The 25,001-nt window shown below is 50.5% G+C and overlaps 8 protein-coding genes and 1 non-coding gene across 10 annotated transcripts; 6 read left to right on the top strand and 3 right to left on the bottom strand.

Moving 5' to 3' along the window:
• Positions 1-1,084: 1,084 nt before the first annotated feature.
• On the bottom strand, positions 1,085-2,618 carry NCU16718 (hypothetical protein). Its single transcript, XM_011395776.1, has 4 exons — positions 2,554-2,618; positions 1,819-2,014; positions 1,502-1,726; positions 1,085-1,155 (listed from the first exon to the last, which is right to left on the bottom strand). The coding sequence occupies exons 2-3, from the start codon at positions 1,984-1,986 to the stop codon at positions 1,628-1,630; spliced, it is 267 nt and encodes an 88-aa protein (XP_011394078.1). The 5' UTR covers positions 1,987-2,014; positions 2,554-2,618; the 3' UTR covers positions 1,085-1,155; positions 1,502-1,627.
• A 1,245-nt stretch (positions 2,619-3,863) lies between these two features.
• NCU11292 lies at positions 3,864-4,972 on the top strand. 2 transcript variants are annotated; one of them, XM_011395703.1, is made up of 2 exons: positions 3,864-4,243; positions 4,315-4,972. In XM_011395703.1, the coding sequence occupies exons 1-2, from the start codon at positions 4,226-4,228 to the stop codon at positions 4,735-4,737; spliced, it is 441 nt and encodes a 146-aa protein (XP_011394005.1). In that variant the 5' UTR covers positions 3,864-4,225; the 3' UTR covers positions 4,738-4,972. The 2 variants fall into 2 exon arrangements, with proteins under 2 accessions (XP_011394005.1, XP_011394004.1); XM_011395702.1 differs by having other exon boundaries at positions 3,864-4,247.
• A 211-nt stretch (positions 4,973-5,183) lies between these two features.
• NCU11291 (hypothetical protein) lies at positions 5,184-6,150 on the top strand. Its single transcript, XM_001728234.2, has 2 exons — positions 5,184-5,652; positions 5,719-6,150. Exons 1-2 carry the CDS (start codon positions 5,297-5,299, stop codon positions 5,891-5,893), a joined length of 531 nt encoding a protein of 176 aa, XP_001728286.1. The 5' UTR covers positions 5,184-5,296; the 3' UTR covers positions 5,894-6,150.
• A 178-nt stretch (positions 6,151-6,328) lies between these two features.
• NCU08752 (acetylcholinesterase) lies at positions 6,329-9,174 on the bottom strand. The gene is made up of 2 exons (XM_951008.2): positions 8,168-9,174; positions 6,329-8,096 (listed from the first exon to the last, which is right to left on the bottom strand). Exons 1-2 carry the CDS (start codon positions 8,455-8,457, stop codon positions 6,506-6,508), a joined length of 1,881 nt encoding a protein of 626 aa, XP_956101.2. The 5' UTR covers positions 8,458-9,174; the 3' UTR covers positions 6,329-6,505.
• Positions 9,175-10,350: 1,176 nt separating this feature from the next.
• On the bottom strand, positions 10,351-13,035 carry NCU08753 (hypothetical protein; the record flags this gene model as incomplete). Its single annotated transcript, XM_951009.2, has 2 exons — positions 10,351-11,935; positions 12,047-13,035. The coding sequence occupies 2 exons, from the start codon at positions 13,033-13,035 to the stop codon at positions 10,351-10,353; spliced, it is 2,574 nt and encodes an 857-aa protein (XP_956102.2).
• Positions 13,036-14,427: 1,392 nt separating this feature from the next.
• On the top strand, positions 14,428-14,499 carry NCU15251. Its single transcript has one exon. It is a non-coding gene; the product is annotated as a tRNA-Trp (tRNA).
• Positions 14,500-16,324: 1,825 nt separating this feature from the next.
• On the top strand, positions 16,325-19,837 carry gh3-3 (glycosylhydrolase 3-3). The gene is made up of 3 exons (XM_951011.2): positions 16,325-16,801; positions 17,105-17,259; positions 17,332-19,837. The coding sequence occupies exons 1-3, from the start codon at positions 16,715-16,717 to the stop codon at positions 19,715-19,717; spliced, it is 2,628 nt and encodes an 875-aa protein (XP_956104.1). The 5' UTR covers positions 16,325-16,714; the 3' UTR covers positions 19,718-19,837.
• A 670-nt stretch (positions 19,838-20,507) lies between these two features.
• NCU08756 (hypothetical protein) lies at positions 20,508-22,445 on the top strand. The gene is made up of 2 exons (XM_951012.2): positions 20,508-20,736; positions 20,928-22,445. The coding sequence occupies exons 1-2, from the start codon at positions 20,631-20,633 to the stop codon at positions 22,151-22,153; spliced, it is 1,332 nt and encodes a 443-aa protein (XP_956105.2). The 5' UTR covers positions 20,508-20,630; the 3' UTR covers positions 22,154-22,445.
• Positions 22,446-22,972: 527 nt separating this feature from the next.
• On the top strand, positions 22,973-24,545 carry NCU08757 (hypothetical protein; the record flags this gene model as incomplete). Its single annotated transcript, XM_951013.1, has 2 exons — positions 22,973-23,601; positions 23,663-24,545. 2 exons carry the CDS (start codon positions 22,973-22,975, stop codon positions 24,543-24,545), a joined length of 1,512 nt encoding a protein of 503 aa, XP_956106.1.
• Positions 24,546-25,001: the final 456 nt, after the last annotated feature.

Genomic DNA, 25,001 nt, shown 5'->3' with positions numbered 1-25,001 from the left:
CCCTAACCCTAACCCTAACCCTAACCCTAACCCTAACCCTAACCCTAACCCTAACCCTAACCCTAACCCTAACCCTAACCCTAACCCTAACCCTAACCCTAACCCTAACCCTAACCCTAACCCTAACCCTAACCCTAACCCTAACCCTAACCCTAACCCTAACCCTAACCCTAACCCTAACCCTGCCGCGTGCCTGTGTCCGAGCCCGTACCCGTACCTAAACTAGTATAAATACCCGTATTGATACTTATATTAGAGCTTACAGTACTCTTAATTTATTTTTTAATTTTTATTTATTTTTTTAAATTTTATTTTATTTATATTCTATAAAAAATTTAAAATATTAGAATTTCTTAAATTTGAAATTTTCTTTGTACTTTTTAATTCTACTTTTTAAATTTAATAATTATTTATTTGTAAATAGAAATTTAATTAAAAATATTAATAGAAATTCTATTCTTTACTTCTTTTAATAAGTAGATTTAAAAATAAAATATAAAGTTTAAATAATATTATTTAAAAATTATATAATTTAAAAGTAGTCTTTTTAATATTTATAAATATCATAAAATCTATTATACTAGGACGCTACGCTCTTTAATAGAAAATATTTAAGTTTAAAATAAATATAAAGATTTTATTAAAGTTAATTAAAATTTCTTATATTATTTTAAGTTGAATATTAATATATTATAAACAAGGGACACTAAATAACTTCTTTAAATACCTTACCTACTAATTTTTAGAAGGCGAGAGAAAAACTAGAATACTACCTTTAGAGAGATCTTTTAATAATTCTTTTTCCATTTTTAAAAACTTAACTACCACTAATAGAAATTAAACTTAATATAATAAAAAAAGAAAGTATATTAACCAAGTACTTAACTATTAAGTTAAACTATTTTTAAAAACTTAACTTTAAGTACCTACTATATATAAGGAAAGAAAATTCTAGAAAGGAAGGAATATAAAAGAAATTAAAAATTCAAAGTATTTCTTTTTTTTTTTTTTTTTTTTTTTTTTTTCTTTCTAAGTTTTTCTTTTTATACTGCGTACTCCCTATATTATAGGGCATTCAACATTGGATGTCAAATAAACATTAGAATTCGAAGTAGTATAGCCTAAACATTAAATATTCGAGAATGTATTTTTCCGCTATATGTTAGGAACGTAGGCGAAAAGTAGGCTGAGGTGACTACGGTCGTAGCCATACGTAGGGGACGGTAAGTTAGGGGTCAATCTAAAGATGTATTGATAGCTACCGACTATAATAAGATACGCTCCGTTGAGCTTCTTTTATACTTGTACAAACTCTATTCATCCGCTAACGAGCATTATGGAGCCTCGTACTAGTCTGGCGCCTCGGCGCGGTGCCGGATTATCCTTCCCGCGAGCCCGACCCGATATGGGCGTTATCGTTAGTAATCCTACGCTTCGGTTGACGAAGGGGAGTAGCAACCGCTGAGGTGCTTTTGTGCACGAGCTCTTAGCCTCCTGACACTATAGTACTAGTAACGAATCGTTCAACTAACCCTCTGCGCTACCAGCATGCAGTCCATGAGTTGCCGCAGCCGTTAAAGTGTAGATTGTACTCCCTATATCCCCAAGTAATATACTGATCGTTGTGCTAGCAGGTTTGGCCCTTGCAAGACCGCTTGAAAATATCTCCCTCCTTCGCTCTTTCGCTGATATGAGGAAGGTCCCTCTTGTAGCAGGTTTTCTCGACCTAAGAAGAAGGAGCTTTGGTGTTAGTCTTTTGGAGAAGCGATAGAAAGTATCATATGGTTTTTTTTGTGCACGCTGGGGCAAAGCACATACTCCAGCAACCCTGAAACTGTCATTGATCTGAGTTCCGTTAATCTGAAGTCCGTTGACCTGCGTGCTGTTGACCTGTGCCTTGGTGACCTCGGCAGTCTCTACCGGGGTAGAGTGCATAGCCGAAAACGCGGCAGCGATAGCGAGGAGTTTGAACAGGTTGGCTTGCATGTTGGGCAACAGACCGAAGCGGGAAACCCTGGCTCTAAACAAGTATTATCTAGCAGACAATACGTGTAAAGAAAACAAGAACTGTTTTTTAAATATTAATTGTCTATCAAATATTAATTGTCTCTCAAGCCCCTAAAAGTTAAAAGTATAGGGTATAACCCTCTATACTTTAGTGGTCTTTAATAGTAGCCTTTGGAAGGCAATTTAGAGGTACTACCTCTAAGATTGGAAAGTCTTCCGGAATAGCTTCACAAAAAGTTGGTCACGAATAGGAATCGAATATAGGTTACGAGCAAGAATGGAAATGAAGAACTACTTTATTAACCGTTTGGCCACTAAGCCAATTATTTATTTCTAGAGGAAAAGGCTAGTTCTTTCCGTTGATAAAGGTCGGGAAGGAAGGTAAGACTTTGAGACTTTAAGAAATTTCGAAATTTGGACCCGACTTCGAAGACACTGTATTACAGCGCTTACCCCCTATAAGAAACATGCATTGTTTTTAAAACATTGATTGTGGTTATTGTCCAACAACTACAATGCATGTCTGGAAACAGATTTTCCCACTACGGGAATATTGCTTGGTAACTTGGGCAGGATGTAGAAGAAAGTGTGAGTGTTGAGGATTGATCGGCTTGATAGTTCTGTTCTCTGGTTGTTCAGCAAGCAGGAGAAGGCTGCTCGACTTATATGTAGATATACTGACTAATTTATCGTGATTCCGTCCGGACCTTCCTGTCTGTGCCTTGTCGTCGGGCAGCATGGTTCCATAGTACACGGCGGTATTCCGGCGTTGTTGGCTGCTGAATGATGAGTCCTGTCAAGACAACGTGGGTCAACATGATGAAAAGAAGATGCTGGAGCAGGAACTGAGCCAGGCAAGGCTTCCTTCATGACTACGACAGTCCGGCTTCATTGGGGGAGGGGCTGCGTCTCGTACAGTATAGCGTTGACAGCCCCAGGGATCTAGATGTATGGTCTTTCTAGGTACCTACCAATCGCATTAGTGCGACCATTCGGATTGCTTGTTCAACGTACATACATGAGTACCAACGAGCCAAACAGTGAAACTCTTGGGAACGATGACCGTGCCTACCTCTACACCTCGCCTTGAGAAACGGTGGATACCTACCTATAGATGCTGGTTGGAGCAAAACTGGCCCCCAAGCTGACATGATGGCACCGGCCGACTGTGTGATTCACTTTTAACATACCACATTGACTAGGGTCCCTGGTAGCGAGTTCGTATTCTAATGCGACTGCCACTCATTGCCGGGTCCTACCTGTTGGATGTTTGTGGTATTGCACTGTCCTTTTCGCGTGGTAGGGTAGCAGAGTTCGAACAAAGCGCCGGAAAATGGTCTGCTCAGAAGAAATGCCTACCTACAAGGGCTGGGTTGTAATTGCCCTGAAAGAGCCTCAGCCCTTGGCACTTGCCATGACTGATGTCGGTTTATCCGGAAACTCCAGTCTTGGCCCAGAGCAGACGGAGACAACGGACGAGAACAGACCATCAAGAGAATATCAACAGGTACCTAGGTAGTTGATAGACTGTAAATGAACTCATAGCGAGCTTCACCGGTACAACTGGCAATATATGTCGGGGTAGCTGCTGTTGAACTCTGTCAAGCGCCTGCCATCAGTTTGCCTAGAGGTATCAAAGAACCACTATGCGGCTGTGGGGACGTTAGGTACACATGTAAGATTCGGTATACAGCGCCGACCCCCCGAGCCAACTGGCAACAGGTTGCATTGAGGCCTTAGTGAACGTAGTCCAATTGGGATCAGTTCCGGGGGCTACTTAGCGACACACCAATGCTACCACACGCCCCCGGGTCTCCCCTCCTCGTTCGTTTCGCCCCACTCCGTCCACCCCTCCACGCTTTGCTTACTACGAGTCTACGACCAGTCAAGGTCGTCACTGCTGCGGCTGGTGCTGTCCCCTTGTCTCCCGCCACCACTACAGTCACTACTCGAATCATCATCACCATCAGCACGATCTTTCGACGCTCCAACTTTCCACTACTCTCATCTACACGTTGCACCGCCCGCACCTCCGACGCCTTCCTAGTTACTTCTAATCCAACCACTTCTACTATCACTACATGCTTCACAAGCTCCTATACTCCCCTTTAGCTGCCCCATCGCATTACTACGCATTTGGAAAACATATTTCTTGCTCGAAACATTCAAGCCGCGCCGTCATTACCTCTAGGTACCTCTGTATCAACTCGCTAGCAATATGGCAGGCAAACCGGCGGCAAGTGCGCCTCAAACTCCTGATTGTCAACACATGTACCTTATGCTAACCATCATATTTATCAACAATAGAACTCCATGACTACGCCCCAAGTCGCTACTGACCAACAGCCCGTAAGCGACGACAAGTCTCTGAGCGATATCCGGAGATCAATGAAGAGGGACGGACAGGGCATAAGTGCGTTGGGCCTCGATGGCGTGCTCCGTAGTTTTGACGCCGAACGCAATGTTCTCGACGCGGTTGGCCTTAACCCAGCTCAGATAAGAGAATACTACGATGGTCTGCCGCTTCCCGAGAGACTGCGTACCGCCGACGGCCGCAACGTGTCCCGTTGGGACATGTTTCACCCCGATGCGGAGAATGTTCCGAAGATATTTACGGAGGAGGACAAAGCTAGAATGCTGGCACATAACGAGGAGATGGCAAAGCGTGGAGTCTCATGTGCAACCTGTGTTCCAGGCAAGTCGGTAGACGAAAGGGAATCGAAAGCTTAGGTTGATGGTGCCTTTTTGCTTTTCGCCATTACGAAATGTTCATGCCAGTCACTTCCAAGCCTCGAAGACAGGCCACAGTCGTGCGATGTTAATCCAGTGACCCAGCTCCTACCGCTGGTCGTCTGGCCTTGGTGCACCGGCGTAGCCGTTCAAGTTCAGTAACACGCAGGTCTTGGAGGTAGCTCGTGTGGCTCTGGAGGTTCGGAGCGACCCGTAGAACCACGCTAGACGCCTGTCTCGAATGGATGGCGTTGTTATTGCAGAGGCACCTGACGGGTTCGATCCGCAGTGTTGGTGGCTCAAGCATCAGTGCCTTCCAAACATGAAGTTCCAATGTGAATTCGAATGTCAGCGTCGCATTCCGTCGACGTAACTGAAATGTAACGTTCCTTACCTACGCTACCTCTACTTATCCTCATCATCCATTTCCATTCTACCTCAATAAACCTTCATTCTCCTTATCTCCACTCTATCCTCCGAATTCCACAACTAATCCCGAATTCGACAAGTGAACATCAACAACGTCTCACCTTACTATTGCCAAGCTTGGCTACCTACTATGTCCATCCAACTCTCGGAGCTCGTCCTTTCAACCTTCTCCAATGGCCTCGACACTCTCTCTCATATTATCGATGTCGCCGAGCAATATGCCTCTTCTCAAGGCCTTTCCGCAGATGCCGAGTACCCCAACGCCCGCCTCGTAGAGGATATGAAGCCATTCACGTTCCAGATTCAGAACGCTACAAAACACGTAAACCGCACGCTCGGCCGTCTTCAGGGACAGGTATTCCAGCAATGGGAAGATAAGGAGACCACGATAGCGGAGTTGAGGGAGCGAATTGCGAAGGCGCAAAAGCTTGTAGAGGAGGCGGATGCTAACGTCATTGATGCTTTTGCTGAGCAGCCGGCTGACCTGTGAGTCGAAGGGATGTTCTGTCGTTATAACTGAAAACGGAACATACTAACGCGAACATTTGATAGGGTCCTCGGTCCCAAGACCCTTAAGAGCACTGGCAAGGGCACTGTCCTCGGACACAGTATCCCCAACTTCTTCTTCCATGTGCAGACCGCGTATGCGATTCTCAGGAGCAAGGGCGTGCCGCTCGGCAAAAAAGATTATATCCAGAGCTTCCTGGCGCGCAACTTTGTTGCCTAAGTAGAGGTGCGATGACACCATGATGCGGGAGACGTCTATGACAGGAAATGAAGCCGGAAAAGCAGCAAGGGGAAATGAACATGCGTTGATCTTTGTCTAGGACCTTGCGAACCCAGTAACGAGATATGTCATATAACCGGTCGGCATAATAGTCTGCAACGGAACATCATTCTTATCACCGTAGTTTGTTGCACATTGCATCAAGTTGACATCTTGTTCTGGCTGGCCGGCCTGGCGACAGCAGTGCCCGCCATCCCATCACCCAATGCACCATCACCACGTGCAGAACCGCCTTGTGACCCATGGTCTAGCGACTGCCGAGAAGTCATCAACGCAAACGCTGGCTTCGCTTCCTATGTTCCGTTAAGAGACATCCTGACAGTCCTAGGATGCGTATATGTTGATGACTCTGTTATTGCTAAAAGTAAGGCAAGTGATTAGTATCCAAGTAACCTACTCTCCGCGAGCTAGGCTGATCCCTTCCATTGGAGCGAGGCGCACAGGACAAGATGGAGCAACCAGAGAGCATGGTATTGAGCTGGTATACACTTTGAGGTAAGAGGTTGGCTAAAGTACGTTCAAACCATCGCCTCGTCATCCTTATGCAGTCATCTACGCCGGAATGCTAGGAGCTAATTGCTTCCAGAAGGCGCACCTCTGCCCTCTCCCTCCCTCCCACGAGTTAGCATCCACGATAGCAATAGCATTCTCTAAGCCGGGATCCTTGAACTGCGTCACATTGAAACCCCATTGCGTCGGTGCCTGGTACTGCACACCACCTGTCTCATTCAGATTCACCAACTTTGGAGCACTCTCGGTCCAAGCCGGCCAAGCCGCAACAGGATGTGCGCTCGTAGTCCCCGTTGACTGTCCGTTGGCGAGCAGGCTGGTGATGGATGGGTTGCCAGTAATGATGAAGTTACCCCAGATGCGACGGAAGGCAAGAACGAAGTCGTTAGATTGGTTCTCGGTCTGCGGACCAAAGTAGCCGGCGATGTCGGTGCCGTGCCGGGCAAAGGGGACGGAGTATTGGTATGTGTAGGCCTTCTTAGCGCTAGAGCCGGTGAATGCAGAGGCAAACCAGTAGGCTGGGCAGACAAAGGTGGCTTCGGCGTAGATGTTGTAGCCGCGCTGTTGTTGGCCGTTGGCACCACCAGACATGTTCAGCGCGTTGGCGCCGGAAAGACCGTTCGTTTCAAAGAAGGGGCCCGCGCGGTTAGTTGGGTTACTGTTGGGGTTCGCGGTGAGGATGGAGTTGATTTGGGTCGCGGACAACTTGGGAAACTCCACCTTGAGCCATTCGGCGAGTTGTGACTCGGTGTCGATGTTGTTGGGGACAAACAGAGGGCCTTCGTTAGCATTGAACCCAACGAGAAGCTTCATACCGTTCACTTGCTTGTCGGCAAGCTGTTGGCTGGCAAGACTCATAATGTAGGCGTGGTCGGTGACGGGGTAGAAAGCCCAGTAGCCATGAGGAGCTTGGTTAGTGACAACGTAGTTAGCTTGTTGTAGTGTGGCCGAATCTTTGCTTTGAAGACAGGCGAACACGTCCCCACTGCTGGGACAACCGGCAGCTTGAGCGAAGGCATAGTATCTAGAAGTAGGGATAGCATCGTTGTAGTTGTACTGGAATGGAAGGTAGGGCGAGTTGACAATGGATTTGTCGAATAGAAGCGGACCCAGAGTACCGTTGACGGCAAGGTTGTGATACATGACGGAGCCGGCGCCAGCGGACTCGCCTGCGATAGTGACAGCTAGTGGGTTGCCGCCAAATTTGCAGATGAACAGCTTGACCCATGCGAGAGCAAAGGCCTGGTCGAGGAGGCCAGCATTGACAACACCCTTGTTCTTGACTTCTTGTGAAGCAAGGAAGCCAAAGGCGCCGAGGCGGTACTGGATGGAGACGACAAGGAAGCCTTGGTTGTTTGCGTTGATGATCTCGGTCATGTCCTGAACGTTGTTTCCCAAGCCGTAGCCCCCACCATGAATCCAGACAAGGGCAGGGAGGTTTTGCGCCTTGGCGGGGGCATAGACGTTGAGGAAAAGGCAGTCCTCATCGTCCTCAATTTGGGATGAACCGCCCACAGATGGGCTGGAATTCGGGCACTGAGCACTTTGTTTCGTCGCTTGAGTGATGGGGGCATTGGGATGCGGCGGTGGAAGACGCGGCGGTTGCCATCTTGCAGCAGTTGCATACCGGATTCTAGCCATACGCTGTCAGTAAGCCGCATGAAGCACAGGCTCAGAAGTCGATGTAGGACTGGCGCTTCTTACCCTTTCCAAACATTCACGCCGGTAGCGGAATTTTGTCGGCCTTGGTACTTGGCGTAGCCTACATCAACCGTGAGGGACGAAGACTGGCTACAGACAAGAGCATGCTTGTGTAGAGGTAGTTGCTGGTGCTCTTGGTGAAAGGCAGTGATATTCTGCGTAAGCTCGGAGACAAAGTCGGTGGCGATGTCGGCATCGTGGACAGCGTTGCTGAAAGGACTTGCCAGTACGGCTCCAGTGACAATTAAGCCTGCTGCCGCCAGATGGGCTGCAAGATATCGAACAAGAGCCATAATGCTCCTGGACAGTCGGGGTCAAGTACAGAGGGCCGAGGAGATGGACAAGCTCTCGACCTTCGAGGAAGTCGACAACATTTTCATCATCGACTTCTTCCCCGCCCAACATCTCCAGCGGCAAAATGGAAGCCGGAAAAAACCAAAGCAGACTTCCTGGATGGCTAAAGACTGGCTAGAAGCTAGTACAATAGCCGCAAGCAAACACACTCGAGGAAGCAAGCCACGTAGGGCAGTGCCTTGCTTTGATCATCGGCAAAAGCTTACCATCTGAGCGGCTGTTTCGAGACCAACATGTTGGCCAAGCATATCGTCACCGATCAGGTTTCCCTCACTGGTTACGTACGTGCTATTGAAGTGGTGGGAATAGGGCCTCGCGCAGCGTACGAAGCCGACTATCTTGTAGTGAGTAGTGAGTAGTCGTTCAGAGGTAGGTAGGTATTGCTCTGGCTGGGCCGTCCGTATGGTGCGACTAACTAACCAGCGGTGCAGCAGAGTAACCGACTGAGATCGGAGGTGTGTTGTCGCGAACGCGGAGAGTGGAGGTATATGCGGATGCCCGTCATGGCTCGTTTCCCGGTCGACTAGGCTTGTTGTGTCTGTATACAATTGCGTTGTATGGGTCCCACATCGATGTACAGCTTGCTCTTGACGGACCTAGACTGTTCTGTTCTCACAAGGTTAGAGGTAGCTACCAAAGCGACAAGATGTTGATCCGTGGACCCTGCGAGCCGGGGAAAAACGTGGGAGAGAGTTGAGTGCGGGGTAAGACGAGATATGCGACTGGGTTGGAAGGTTGACAGGGACGGGTAAACAGAAGATGGAGGGTTGTACCGAAGAGACGCCGTTCGGAATATCTTACCCAAATACACGGAAATCCCATATGGACGGGCATTGGATAAATGATAGATGATCATCCTTGTAGCCCGTGTACAGGCAAGGTGGTTGTCGCTGTGTTGAGCCCTAGCAGCCCGAGCTAGTGCTCTTCTGAATGGAGTCTTTCTTTTCGAATCGTCGCCTCGTTCCAGTGAATAACTGAGATCTCGAATGGGAGCAGAAAGTACTGCCGGTAGAGGTAGGTAGGGAAGGGAACGCATAAAGCAGAGATTCCTAGAAACCAAGGCGGGGAAGTTTGTGGCACAAGATGATCCAACAAGTGGAAGCACCCGCCCGCCACCCGTTCGGCAAGTGAACCCCGCCTGTCATTCTGCCGCAAGCTTCCACTTCGGTCCCTCAGCGTGTCGACTAGGCCAGAGACGAATGCCCCGCCATTTTACCAACAGAACGGCATCACTGTAACGCCTGAAAGCGTCAACATCAGCTGCAATGTGCTTACTCACGTTGATGCTCGCGACTAAGCGATCCCGCCAACTACCTATCTGCAATCTATCAGCATTACAACATCGCGATGAGCGACTGTTCGGTACCTACTACTCTTCCGGCTCTGCGTTTCCCTCTTCAAGGGCCAAGATTCTTCATCCATGGTCTCACACAATGGAACATGTCGAATCCGTCGAACCCAACATCATCTATGGCATCACCTGGCATTTTCCCGGGCCTCAACCCGATTACCTCTACCGAACCCGCGGTCGGTGCCCAGATTGACATTTTCTAGTGAGGATGAATTGGTCACTTGGGGATTCAGGACACTCTTGCGTAAATCCTCAAGTCGTTCGTGCAATTTCTTCATTCACATCGCGTCAACGCATCTGGTTTGCCTTCTCTCTTTACGCGTCCATCTTCGCACTCAAAGGACTCCATCTAGCGTCAATACCCATGTTTCCACATGTCTGTCAAGAGGTACTTGTGTTACATTCCTAGAGGAAGTTCCTCGAAATTTGCAGTCCTGATATATGTACCTGTACCCACATTCCCTGTACCTTTACCCTCTGATTAACCGGTATCAACCTGCGTCTGCCCAACACTTGTCTTGTACAAATCCTGAACCTCAACTCCTGTTTTGTCGGAATGATGCTTGGACCCTGTAATCTCGTGGCATATAACACCAGGCTCTTTATCCTTGACGCCCGTACCGTTGAGGCAAGTGTTCTCGATTGCTTGTTGCCCAACAACTACATCAACATCTTGTTGCGGAGATTTACCACCACCTTGCATCCACCGCAGAGCCCGTGTCCCAAAATCCCTCCTGCTAGTCAAGAGTCTCTCACAGACCTCACCCGCCATCTTCAGCGGCCTCAAGTCGGGACCCTGTTTCAAGGGTAGGCCAATGCGATTCTTGTCGTGCGCTCTACACGCTGCCGAGAAGATGTATCCGGTGATGAACCAAGTCAACTCGTCATCCTCAAAGTCAGGCTCGCGAAAGTATGCGCGCAGCATAGGACCGCATCTATCGCGGGCGGTTGTCAATAACTCCCATGAGGATTGGTGCACTTTGAGCAGTGGGAAGCAAAGACTGCGCGATTCATCGTGCAAAGTTTCAGCAAGCTTCAAGAGTACGCACCGAAGCCGGGAGTTACTCTTATCCTCCTGGCTATTTGAGCTCCTCGAATTGCCTTCACTCTTGCTGAGGGTAATGGGCTCGATGTTCACCGTTGCGATGATATCCCGCAAAAGTTCCCTCGACCACGCCTCCAACTCCTTTTTCCAATTCGACTCGTGCAGCTTGATGAACTTCTTGGAGAAAGGAAGGCGGTCATCCCCGTCAGCGATCATTCGTGGTCCTTCTGTGGTGTACTGTGACCTATCCGCTTCCCGAGCTTGTCTCTTGCTCCTCTTCTTGCTTCGACCTTGTCGGGCCTTTGCTGCCGGAGACAGGCCGGCTTGAAGAGAGAACTTTGACATGTACTCTGGAATGTTCTTGGGAAGACTTCCCACGTAGAAGCTTGACTCGCCTAGTAGTTTTCGGGCGTGGTCCAGGTCTGGCCACTCTGCCTTGACCAGGCTTTCTGTGCGGAGGGCATGGTAGAGCTGTGTCGCATATTGGATTGACCCCGTCACGGTTGCAATCCTGATTGCAAACTGGTAAATGGCTACTCGGTAGTGGTGAACCAATTGGCCTGTCAAGACGGGTAAAAGCTCCAAGGTCTGGTGAGCCTTGGCCACAGGTAAACCGGGTTCTAGGGACCAATCCTTCACTTGCTTGACGGGATCGGAAAGAACAAGGTTCAGAAGCTTCAGTTGATGCTCAAGATAACTGTCCTCGCCGTGGCAGTTGAGAATACTCGACACATCCCTTCGTATTTCCGACAGTTCCCTCAAAGCTTCCCTTGCAACATCCTTTGTCTTCTTCCCCAAGACATGGTGAATATCCAGGTTGAGCTGGCCGGCGATAATTGCATAAAACGGCACCTCTTTCGTGTTCATCGTCTCCTGCACTCCTTGAACGAACATGTCCCTCACAGGATAAAGCCCTTCGTCATCTTCAAAGCCTTCCGCGAGCATGGTACACTCCGAGACGCAAAGATTCAACCACTTTGTATCTTTGTCCCACCCAACCCCAGAGATGGCGTCCTCATCACTATAGTCTAGTAGAGAGAGGCAACAGCCCATATTTTGCGTGGTGGATAACTCTATAAGTGTATTCAACATCATGCTTGGAAGCATCAAGTTGTGCAGAGCCAGCCCGTACGTGTCGTGAAGTAATTTTTCACGATCTTCGAAGCGGACAGCTGTCATGTCGATGCCGCGAGTTCTGCATCTGACAATGTGAAACAGCCGCATGATGTGTAGGATCCCTCCATGAGGCTTCATCACGCTAGTCACGGTGTCTGCAATGTCTCGAATCATGCCGATAGCGGTGTCGGTGGCGATGGATGCTGCGACATAGTCGGTGGTGCCGTCGCGGACGCCCGCCCAGATGTCCATGACAGCTCCGCGGATGATTGTGATGTCCTGGAATAGCATGCAGTAGGTAGCGACTGCATCGGAGCGAGAGGAAGGCTCTTCTGCTATGTATTCGGTCTTGTCTTCTTGAACGGCCGCAGGGTGATTGTTTTTTTTCTCGGTCTTTGGTATGCTGGGATCGGCGTCGACGACGTTGAGAGATGGCTGCTGAATTCGAAGAAGGCCAAACTGATTTGATAGATGTTGGGCTCCGTTCACCTCATCTGCGGTAGGGATCGCGGGTGGCATCTTCGATAGGAGGATCTTTCTGACTTTCTCCAAAACTTCAACAAAGTGTTGATGTGTGGCGTCGCTTTGTGGATCGAGTATCGTATCTTGCTGCTCTCCCAGAAGCTGCCCAAAGTTCGAACGCGCAGATATTGCACGGTTGAGGATGGAAACCACGGACGGAGACACAGAGATGGCCGGTCTCTTGGATCGCACGATGAATTCAGCTAGCGGCACGAAGTCTGCAACCGCTAGTGTGTAGGGCTTTGGCGGGGTGATAGATGTCGCGGTAAAGCTAGTCGCTTGCTCGGCCTGTTCTCGTGCTTTCCTCTTCAAGCGTCCTGTTGGCTTCGCTGCTTCTGTAGATGGGGACGAATTCCAGGAACCGAGGGAAAGTTTCTCGGTCGGGTAACCGCATATTCTTGCGCTCGAGGCCAGCCACGAAGCGATGGCATTGGTGTCTCGCTTGGACTCAGCGTAGATACTGATGAGGTTTGAGGGCAACATAGTTTGTCGTAATAGTGGACTGAATCGTGAAAACGGCCTCTAGTCGTATATGTGCAATCGGCGCAAGGGATGGCGAGTACTAAGGTAGGTAGTTGTGTGAAGTGAAAAAGCGTGAGCCCAAGGGCCAGGCACAAGTAGGTAGAGGTACCTTTCGTTGTCTCCAGACTTTACAGCTGCTAGACGCTACTGACCTGTACGCATGTGCGGGCATCTTCCGGGTGGACAGGCATAAAGCAAGCGGAAAGCATCCTGTCTCGGCCGGCTGTAGAAACCTGCACGGACATTGGGCGAAGAACCATTCACTGGGTGCTAGAAGTACCTCTATATTGAAGAAGCCAAATTGGCGGCTGCCTCCTCTTTTGACAGCCGCAACGTCGAGTCAAGTTCGCTTCAGATATATACCTGCCCTGGACTTAATGAAGCCCTATGTGTTACATTGCTGGATAGGTACCGAATTCAGCCTCCTCTTTTCGCTAATGGGTGACTTCTTCGATGATGGAGGTAATAAATGTACTCCTTCTGAGATTGGTTCAAGCTTTATATCTCCATTGTGTCCAGTCCTATTACAGGCGTATATTTATATGAAGCACCTGAAGTTTCGGACTGATAACTGACCAGCTTCAACCTTACCTAGGTACCCTTTGTAAGACTGAATCCGCTGGATACTTAGAGATGCCTCTAGGGACCTAAGTAGGTAGGTAGGTACCGTTATTTGGTGTTCCCAATGTGATGAAACCAACTTCCGGGACCCATCAACGTGGTGTTTCTCGTCACCCTTCTATTAAACCCCTTTGACTGTACCTACTTCTATTGCCTTTACTTCCATCTTTTTCATCATCTTTCCTCTCAAATGACACTCCTCCTCTCTCCCTTCTCGCCTAGTTTTGACTCTTGAGACGCGGTGGACAAGAATGCTGTTGGCTCTGCCTGTGCTTTTAACTAGGTAGGTATGAAAACCTTTCTAGCTAGCAGCTTCATTTTTGACTAATTGTCCATGCTTACGAGCATGAGTGGACTCTCTGGTGACTCGAGGTGCTGATATTATGAAGCGGGAAGGAGATTCAGGTACCTAGGCTGGCGCTTGGATATGACTGTCGATTGACTCACGAAAAGTTTTGAACACAAACGCTTCAACAGGTTTCAGTTCGGCTTGACTTCAATGTTGTCTAGGACATCGTTCCATGTTGCAAGCAATGACAACTAACAACATCTGAAAACCTGGTAGTGCTTACCAGCTTGTAAATTGTTGCACACTACGTTTCTAACAGCCTATTTCCATACGTGTTCCATCTGGAAATGTCAACCTTCAGCGAGTACACCAATTCGTTTTCTTTATCGATGGGCTGCAATATCCCAATGTAAGCTGTTGACAAAGGCAATTCCATCAACAAAGGCCTCATGGCGCAACGGTAGCGCGTTCGACTCCAGATCGAAAGGTTATCCGTTCAAATCGGGTTGGGGTCATCTAATTCTTCTTTTTGCTGTTTTACCATTTGACTCCACTCTCAATTCCAGCCCTGGCTCTGTGTTGTTTTGTGTTTGTGTTGATAAGTTTCCTTGCAATAATATCGTGACTTTGGCGATTGGACTACTATTAAATCGCCCGTACTCTTTTACACTTGAGCAGGCTTGAAACAGAACGACTACGACTGTGATTTTCAAAGTTTGCTCAAACCCACTCAGAACTCAGGATCAAACGAACACGGTCAACGTGAAGCTGCGAGAGAACATCGCCAAGGTGTCACGGCAGTCGTCGGTTGTCGTGATCCGGACACTGGCCAGGTGTCATATCATCGGCAACCCTAGACCGGGGGAATGTTGCATCCGATGCATGCAACCACACCTGAGCCAATATGTACCAATTCAAGGCATTGGAAAGAGGAGTGGTAAGGAACTGTTGGAGGCTCCGTGTGATGGGAAGAAAATATTTGACGAGGACGGTAATGCAACATCAAAATCGAGGATGCCAAGTCCCATTGGGCCTAGTACTTAGTAGTTTCGTGTGGGGTAACTTGGCACTTGCTTTCGGGGTCAAGTTCGTTGTGAGGAGACGACGATGTCATTATTGGCAACGGTCAAGAAAAAAACCGGCACTATTGTCTGCTATTTTTCAAGGAGCTTCCGTTTTTAGCGAGGTTAGAAGCTGCAGTAACGAATGGCCAATGCAATCAAGAAAGAGCAGGTCACTTACGAAGACAATGACATCTCTCCCCAGCCTTTGCCTCTTGGACCCCCGAGCTTTCTTGTGAGGTGGGTGGCACAAGGTATTCCATAGGTTACCTTTTGCCGTCGTGTACATCTCATCTCCAGTCCCCTTCGCAGGTGGGAAAACGATGGACTACAAGTCCCGTCAGTCATTTAGCATTTTTTTGTCCCCCGTAATATGCAAAGGGCACACCGGTCAATGGCTTGCTTTTCTGGAGAAGAGGAACCGAGGTGGCCGGAAGAAAGACATCAAGGAACCGCAGGCAAACGTATGGAGGAAGATTCCGAGGTTTTGCCTACCTCACACTAGCCTTCCCGACTCAACCGTCAAGGTGATCCATGAAAAGGATTACACGAGCCACTGGTTTGTGCCCCACCACGGCAAATGGAGGGAGCTCAACCGAGGCCCCATGGAGAGCTTACTTTTGGGTCTTCAAGATTTGGTCTCATCCGATGCCGAACATCTGTTCATGGACTTTGTAGGTACCTAGGTAGTTTCATGACATGAGCTGTTCATGATAGCATGAGCTGTTGATCACCACATGAACTGTGGATTCAATCGCAACAGAACCCTGAAGGATCACGGGACCAAGTGCTCTCACTCGAGTAGTTCTTGCCCGGTTGACGGAATGACGGGACGGGAACCCGTAGCGGAATCGATCCCATTCTCCACAAATCCCCACATCCCCGCACCAGACCATGTAGGTACCACCGTACCAGGCATCTGCAGCCCGTCCAATTGGAAGCCGTCGCATTGCATTCGATGACCTCAACCCCAAGTTACCCGGCATGCCATTTTCTGCCGTGGTCCGCCAATTCTTTGTTCAACCCCATCCACCATTGCGCGCTTCCGGCTCCTCGACTCGATGCCTGACCGGAAGAGTGCTCTCGTCCGGGTACTCTTTGGTTTTTTTTTTTTTTCAACCTCCTGACCCATATCGCAAGCCCGATCGGCCCTTTTCCCAACATCTGCTCCCCTTGGCATCGGACATTATTGTCTTTCGCCCACCGCTCAATCGCCTAAATGCCGACGATCGCGTTAACCGGATCAAGTTTCTCGCGACCTTCTCTCTTCCCTGCAAGGATGGCTTCAAGACAAGATCATCAGCCCAAGCCCACTCTAACATGGCGACCTCAGCCTTCGGGCCAGTGACGACGGTCAAGAACATGGACCAGGGGAGACCGTCTACCCCTTGTTGATCCAGGTCCTGTGTTCAAATTCGACGTCTTGTCTGAGACCCCATCCGACCATCCACGGCAGCATGTAGTGTAGCGCAAAGAGGGACAACAGAATAAACGGGGACTGCCAGGGGTCAAGGGTGTCGATCTGTTTGTATATATCGGTGCTCTTCCCCGTGCGACTCGGTGCCATCTTCATCGGCCGTGTTCGGACTGTTCCATCACACAAAGAACCTTTTTCTGTGCTGTGTCTGGTGAGAATAAGGGGTCAAAGTCCACGCCTGAACATCTCGCCATGAAGTTCGCCATTCCGCTTGCCTTGCTGGCGAGCGGCAATCTCGCCCTGGCTGCGCCCGAGCCGATCCATCCTTCTCATCAACAGGTAAGCTTCGACATATATCATCCGTCCGCCCTACCCGTCCCATTCTTTCCGCTTCCTATGTCCAGATCTCCCTCGATCCCGTTCCCAGCTTGCTGGATCATCAGTATCACTGCATTCTATAGTTGTGCTACCAAACACCTGCACGTTCCATTTTATCCAGATTGACCCTTCAACTCGCCCTTCGTGGGATCGGCCCAACCGTCCCTGCCAGACATGCATTCCAGATACGCCCTCCCATGGCTGTCCATACAAACAGTCCTGGCGGTCTCGCTTCCTTTTGCTGACATAGAATCGTCAACACAGCTCAATAAGAGGTCGCTTGCCTACTCAGAACCCCATTATCCATCACCATGGATGGACCCCAAGGCCATCGGCTGGGAAGAAGCCTACGAAAAGGCAAAGGCCTTTGTGTCCCAGTTGACCCTGCTCGAAAAAGTCAACCTTACAACCGGCATCGGGTACGTGGTCCACGCAGCGCATCCAATACCATATGCACCGTCAAACAAAGCTAACAGGTAGACGCAACACAGCTGGGGCGCTGAACAATGCGTTGGCCAAACAGGTGCCATCCCTCGGCTTGGCTTGAAGAGCATGTGTATGCAAGATGCCCCCTTGGCCATCCGTGGCACCGACTACAACTCAGTCTTCCCCGCCGGGGTCACAACCGCCGCTACGTTTGATCGAGGTCTCATGTATAAACGCGGATATGCTTTAGGCCAGGAAGCCAAGGGCAAGGGAGTCACGGTTCTCCTCGGACCTGTTGCCGGTCCCCTCGGCCGGGCACCCGAAGGCGGCCGCAACTGGGAAGGCTTCTCGACCGACCCTGTTCTCACCGGTATCGCCATGGCGGAGACCATCAAGGGAACACAGGACGCTGGCGTCGTCGCTTGCGCCAAGCACTTTATCGGCAACGAGCAAGAACACTTCAGACAGGTTGGAGAGTCACAGGACTACGGATACAACATCTCCGAAACGCTATCCTCCAACATTGACGACAAGACCATGCACGAAATGTATTTGTGGCCGTTTGTTGATGCCATCAGAGCTGGTGTAGGCTCCTTCATGTGCGCCTACACTCAGGCCAACAACTCGTACAGCTGCCAGAACTCGAAGCTCCTCAACAACCTGCTCAAGCAAGAAAACGGATTCCAGGGCTTTGTGATGAGCGATTGGCAAGCCCATCACTCTGGTGTCGCGAGCGCTGCTGCCGGTCTCGACATGAGCATGCCCGGTGATACTATGTTTAACAGCGGCCGCAGCTACTGGGGAACCAACCTCACACTCGCCGTCCTCAATGGAACTGTCCCGCAGTGGCGCATTGACGACATGGCCATGCGCATCATGGCTGCTTTCTTCAAGGTTGGCCAAACCGTCGAGGACCAAGAGCCCATCAACTTCTCCTTCTGGACCCTCGACACGTACGGCCCGCTGCACTGGGCCGCTCGCAAAGATTATCAGCAGATCAACTGGCATGTTAACGTTCAGGGCGATCACGGAAGCCTTATTAGGGAGATTGCAGCTCGCGGAACAGTTCTGTTGAAAAACACCGGCTCCCTTCCCCTGAAAAAGCCCAAGTTTCTGGCCGTCATTGGTGAGGATGCTGGGCCGAACCCTCTTGGGCCGAACGGATGCGCCGACAATAGATGTAACAATGGTACCTTGGGTATTGGCTGGGGTTCCGGCACCGGTAACTTCCCTTATCTTGTGACGCCCGACCAAGCCCTGCAAGCCCGCGCTGTTCAGGATGGATCTCGCTACGAGAGTGTCTTGAGGAACCATGCGCCCACGGAAATCAAGGCCCTGGTTTCCCAGCAGGACGCAACTGCCATTGTCTTTGTCAACGCCAACTCTGGTGAAGGCTTCATCGAGATTGATGGCAACAAAGGTGATCGGCTGAACCTCACCCTTTGGAATGAGGGCGATGCTCTGGTCAAGAATGTTTCCAGCTGGTGTAACAACACCATTGTCGTCCTCCACACACCTGGTCCCGTTTTGCTCACGGAATGGTACGACAACCCCAATATTACCGCCATTCTCTGGGCCGGTATGCCCGGTCAGGAGAGCGGCAACTCCATCACGGACGTCTTGTACGGTAGAGTCAACCCATCTGGGCGCACTCCCTTCACCTGGGGTGCCACGCGCGAAAGCTACGGCACCGATGTTCTCTATGAGCCGAACAACGGGAACGAAGCTCCTCAGCTGGACTACACCGAAGGAGTCTTTATCGATTACCGTCACTTTGACAAGGCCAACGCCTCGGTCCTTTACGAGTTTGGCTTTGGATTGAGCTATACCACCTTTGAGTACAGCAACTTGAAGATCGAGAAGCACCAAGTCGGCGAGTACACTCCCACCACAGGGCAGACGGAAGCTGCGCCCACTTTTGGAAACTTTTCTGAAAGCGTGGAAGACTACGTATTCCCTGCCGCAGAGTTCCCCTACGTCTACCAGTTTATTTACCCCTACCTCAACAGCACCGACATGTCTGCTTCCAGCGGCGATGCGCAGTACGGCCAGACTGCCGAGGAGTTCTTGCCGCCCAAGGCCAACGATGGATCGGCGCAGCCTTTGCTTCGCTCATCCGGCCTTCATCACCCCGGTGGAAACCCTGCTCTTTACGACATCATGTACACTGTTACGGCGGATATCACCAACACGGGCAAGGTGGCGGGTGATGAAGTACCGCAGCTGTACGTGAGCCTCGGTGGGCCAGAGGATCCCAAGGTGGTGCTGAGAGGGTTTGACAGACTTAGGGTTGAGCCTGGGGAGAAGGTGCAGTTCAAGGCGGTGCTGACGAGGAGGGATGTGAGTTCATGGGATACGGTGAAGCAGGATTGGGTGATTACTGAGTACGCGAAGAAGGTGTACGTCGGGCCAAGCTCGAGGAAGTTGGATCTCGAGGAGGTTCTTCCCTGAACGGGGAGACCGATGGAGGTAGTACCTCTATGCTTCATGTGGCTGTTGAATGACACCTGGGAGTGAATACCATGGTTCCGTATTCATCTTTGCATAGTATAATTAACTGTTGCTCTTCTTCTCGCGAGTTTCTTCATTAGCCGTCCCGCTTGTTTCTCTTGTCTGCCCCTTCTCGCCTCCAAGTATTCTCTTTTTGTGCATTGGCCAAAGAACCGGACCATGAGATGTAAGTGGAAGCGACCCGCCCTATTTGCCCATTGGATTTAGACTTATTGACCTAGGTACCTAGGGTAGGTAGCTACCATGGACTCCGACGCCAACGCAATGCGCTCTTACCATTGATCGTTTCGCATCATGTGCGGCGGGACCTTGAAGGCCAACCGCCAAGTCCCATCCCAAGGCCCGTGCTATCACCGCACCTTCCCGTATTTTCACCTTTCACGGCATGTGGAGTCAACTGGGCTCGTTTGCCTTTTCTTTCCCGACGCTCCTTCCTCCCAACATGAAGTACTCGTCATCGGACAAGGCAGTCTGTTCTTCGGACCCGGGAATACACGCCGAAACCCGTTCAAGGCAACTGCAAGACGCGTTTGTCACTTTCCTCTCAGGTTCCGTCTCTCAGTCATTTCCTCGGACCAACGCGCTTCCATCCTTCGTTTTTTGGCTGCGACCTTCTCCCCCCTCCAATCGGGCTACCTTCTCAACTTCCATAAGAGCGCGTCAGGCCGCCATCAATCTCCCTCCCCTCGTCCCTCCATCTTTCTCTCTTCCAGCGGGGAACGTTCCGTCGTTACTTCTCCCACGATCGTTAACTTCACATTCGCTACCCCGAAGCCGGTCGTCGACGGCGTCCATTCGTTCTTTTCTTTCAATCGGAGGTCGACACGCCTAAGAGTCAAATTCCATCTTCACGATGCGCTTCCACCTTCTTTCAGGCTTGATCGCCTTTGCCGGTGGCCTGGTCCAGTCAGTCCATGCCGCTGGTCTGTCTGTTGCTGCGGTTCAACCCTCTGCTGTTGGTGAGCCATTCCTGCCCCTGAGTCCTGACTCCCTTGTTCACATTCACAAGTACCTGCCACGGTGTCACTGTGTTGGGCCTCACCAGGATGGCTGTTTACACCCTCGCGCCACATTCTATGCCCCCATTCTCCAGTTCTGAGCCCCTTCCCACGACCTACGATGACCGCGTGCTAACGACTTCCACTTCCAGCCACAGTCCTCCCCACCGATGCCCGTCCCACCGACACCGGTCCTCTCCAGCCGACCATTGTTACTTCCAACACCTTTCTCACCTCCACTGTCAGCGACACCGAGAGTGGCAGTACCCTCACCATCCCCTGGCCTATTTCCCCCATTCCTTCCAGCTCCTTGTCGGTTGTCACCCTCTCACCCTCGGCCTCAGCCACCCTCGTTTCCTGCCCACGCGACAACAATACCTTCTGGACTGACCATGCCACGAATAATGTGTACCAACTTCAATGCGGTATTGATCACTATGATCAGGCAGCCAACTGGAACTTCAACGCAGGCATGAGGCACAGTTGGGAAGAGTGCGCAAAGTGGTGTGCAGAGTATGCTCAGTGTTTGGGCTTCAGCTACATTGCAGGCATTGCGTTGAAGCCGAATTGTTGGTTGAAAAACAGTCTGAGGGGACAGACGGTCAACGAGAACAGTTGGGCGGGCATGCTGGTTACTGGCCCGGGTGGCAATGCTGTTGCTGGACATAGTGATGGTGGGAAAAGTGTCGCCACGTATACTGTTGCCGGTCTCGTGAAGGAGACAAGTACGGTCCTAGCTGTTGCCGTTGATACAACTACCATGTTTGTCGAGGGAACTGCAGTCACAACTGCTGTCACTACAGTTGTCACGACGGAGTTGGTGAAGCCAATTGCACCTGCTACTACACTCAGCGTTTCACAAGCAAGCTCGGCACTTCCGAATCCCACCGCCATCGCCGTGAGCTGCAATAACGAGACTTGGTGGGCAGACGAGAAAGCTTCCTGGCGGGCCATTGACTACTTCTGCAAGGGTGGACACGACGGGACCTTCGGCAGCTATGCTGTTGACAAGATTTTGCACGGGGAGAACTCCATTGCTGCTGCCTACTGGCCCTACAACGGCACTACAGTCATCACCAGTGTCGTTGCCAAGGCAGGTTGCACCGTGAGACTTGACAAAAATCTGTGCCTGCAGAGGTTCAGGGCGCCCATGTATGGCTGTGACGCGGATGAGAAGCACCAGAAACGCGGTGGATCGGTTTCTGATGGCTGCTCTGACTGGACTATCCATATGCAGTCGTGGCCGAGTGTTGGAATCTGCCAGGATCAATATGATCAGGATATGGGAGGTGCGGGTCTGTGCGCGACTTGGAGCACTGGTTACTCGGAAACTGCCGTTGGTGATGGTTTGAAGACTGATTGGTATCCTCGTGGCTAGAAAAGCAAGGGCTGCTGATGACAAATGAGTGCTTCGTGGCGGCATCATTACTTATCGACCATGATCTGCTCTTTGATTGCACAGTTGACTCACATCCTAGCGATGTGACTCTTCACGGCGCAGAGCAAATCCAATATTAGGTAGGTCGCGATACGTGAAGATTGGGACTCATAACAGGAGTCGCCCTAATGTGGTGGAAAATGTTTGGCGATGTGGCTTTTGGTCATCGTATACCTACCTACCTCTACACTTTACAGACATCGAAGTGAGCAATGGAAGAGTCACATATCTGAGGTCGGGAAGTTCCTGTCTTTGCTGTCAAGGTGCAAATTGCCGTTTCCTGATTCTGTTCATTGCCGGGTCTCTAGTGGTTCACTAGGTGCGCAGGTAGTCCAAAAACACCTCTCTGCTGATTGAACAAGTTCCGTAGGTGTCCCTGGAACCCCCCCTTCCAATCTCGCTCTTTGATTTGAGTCGCCAATGCCTGCCTTGCTTCCCGTCCTGCTGTTGGGCACTATTCATCACTAAGGCAAGAAAGTTCAGCCAAGGAGCGAGCGCAAAGACAGAAGTCGTCTCACAAAGCGTGCGTCGCCTCTCGCACATGGTTTGTATATCGATGTCCCGAGTAACTTGCCTCCCTCCTTTGATCTCGATAACACGTCAAGCCGATATTTTCCACTTTGACTCCCAACTTGGATCATTTCTACCCTTCGCTCCCGTTCTAACCTCGGCAAAAGGGAACATTCGCACATTGTTTTCGTCTCCATCGAAAGTCAACAGCAACAGAAGCATCGACTGCCTATAATGGATTTTCTCAATATGAATTCTCCGCCCTCCATCGCCGCCAATGTCCCATCCACACAACAAAAGGAACTCATCTCTCGTCTTCTGGCCGTTATGCCTTGCCCCAACGGCCCTCCTTACACATCCAGTCTTCAGATTTCGCGCGATGATCTGTACCCCGTCCCGGGCCGTAACGATGTTTGCATCCGTATCCGCGCCGTCGGTCTGAACCATATCGACTGGAAGAACTTGGAGCATGAAACCATGGTCAAGAAATGGCCAGAAGTCCTGGGATTTGAAATTGCAGGTGTTGTTGAGTTAGTGGGAATGAATGTGCAGGAGAATGAGCTAAGAGTTGGTCAGGCAGTGTTTGGGCTGAGCGGGCCGGTCGGCATGAGGAGAGGACCACCTGAGAAGGAGGGACCTGAGGAACATGGACCTGGTGAAAAAGGTGATGATGGGATAAGTGGTGCAGGCGAAATGGAGGCGAGTAAAAACCTTGCTAAAGTGATGGTGGAAGAGGTCCTGAAGGCAGACAGGAAACTGGAGAAGAAAGGGTTTTGGCTTGGAAGATCTGGTGGCTTCCAGGATGTGACGTGTGTGCACAAGAGTTGGGCTACCAGGATGCCGGCAAGTTGGCCTTTTCAGTGGGCAGCTGGTGTCCCGTGAGTTCATGTTTCTTCCCGCTTCCTATTGGTGTAACAACAAAGTGCTAATGAGATGCAGACTTGCTTACATGACGGCTTGCTCAGCGGTTGTCTGTGGGCTGGGTATTCGGCTGCCTTTCCTGGCGAACAGCGAGCCTGCCCACCAAGGCAGCGCATCGCTCTTGAATCTTGAGTCTCCGACAATTGATACGACTTCACCCAAGGATCCCAGCGCGGATAAACTGAAGGACTACCATGCAAACGAATCCGGCGTCAAATCCGTTCTTGTCCTAGGCGGTTCCTCAGGAGTTGGCAGTTCTGCCATTCAGCTCCTGCGCATGGCGCTAGGCCCCAAGGCTGTCATCATCGCTGCCACCAACAGCGAGAAGTACTACCGTGGACTCCGTGAGCGCGGAGCCACTGCCCATTTGCGTGGCGAGTTCGAAGGTCTTATCGAGAAGGTCCATTGCCTCACTGAAGGAAAGGGAGTGGATGCCATCCTCGATTGCGTTTCGGGGGCTGCTTGCCTTGATGATGGTCCCTTTACACCATCTGGTCCCCCTCTCCCATCGTCGAGTGACACAGACGAGACCACCATCACGAATGACCTGGACTCAAATACCACTATCAAGGCTGAGGAGAACTTGAAGGCCATGTCATTTTGGGGCGTCTTTCGCGAAGATGGACCCAAGCTGTACGCCGAAGTGGCTACAGGTCGAAAAGTCGCTGTACCTACTGACGTCGGTATCAAGGCGACGCTGATCTTCTCAAGAATGATTTTGGATCAACCCGATGGTGAGCGCGCACTTCAAGAGTTACCGGCGCTGATTGAATCAGGAAAGTTCGTATTTCCGCACCCGGGAGGAGTCAGAGTTGTGGGCAAGGGGCTGGAGAGCGTCGCGCCGGGATTGGCGGAATTGAGAGAGAGCGGCGGTGGGATGAAGTTTATTGTTGAGTTGTAGTTCGAGAGGTAGGCACCTTCGAACCCTTGTGGAAAGTGGTAGGGGAGTGATTATGTTCATTGTGTTGCATGCTTCCCTTCGTTTGAGTTCTGTTGGATTCGGGGTTTCCCAGGACTGGACATGTTTGCGTGCTGGTCATAGTACCTAGTTTGTTCCCCGTCCTTATTGTCTATGATTATGACTTGGAGTCAGACTTTGATTATTTCCGCAGATAGTTCAGGGACTTGGAAGCATTTTTATACAGTGTTTGAATGCCATCTTGGATCCTGCTTGCTTGACATACCAAAGTGATGGTGGTGATTTTGCCATGAAGCATGGTCGACGTCTGAGCTGTGGCGCTCAGGGGGGTGGCTGGTGCAGTGTGGCGCACTCTCCAACAGGTCAATCAGACGCTCATTCTTCAAGCTGGTACGTTTTGTAACCATGATTTGCGAACTTTAGATCCGTTCTTCATGA

This window comes from Neurospora crassa, linkage group III, assembly GCF_000182925.2.
Source record: "Neurospora crassa OR74A linkage group III, whole genome shotgun sequence".
In the NCBI taxonomy this organism is placed as follows: Eukaryota; Fungi; Ascomycota; class Sordariomycetes; order Sordariales; family Sordariaceae; genus Neurospora; species Neurospora crassa.
This window is presented reverse-complemented; position numbering and strand designations above follow the sequence as displayed.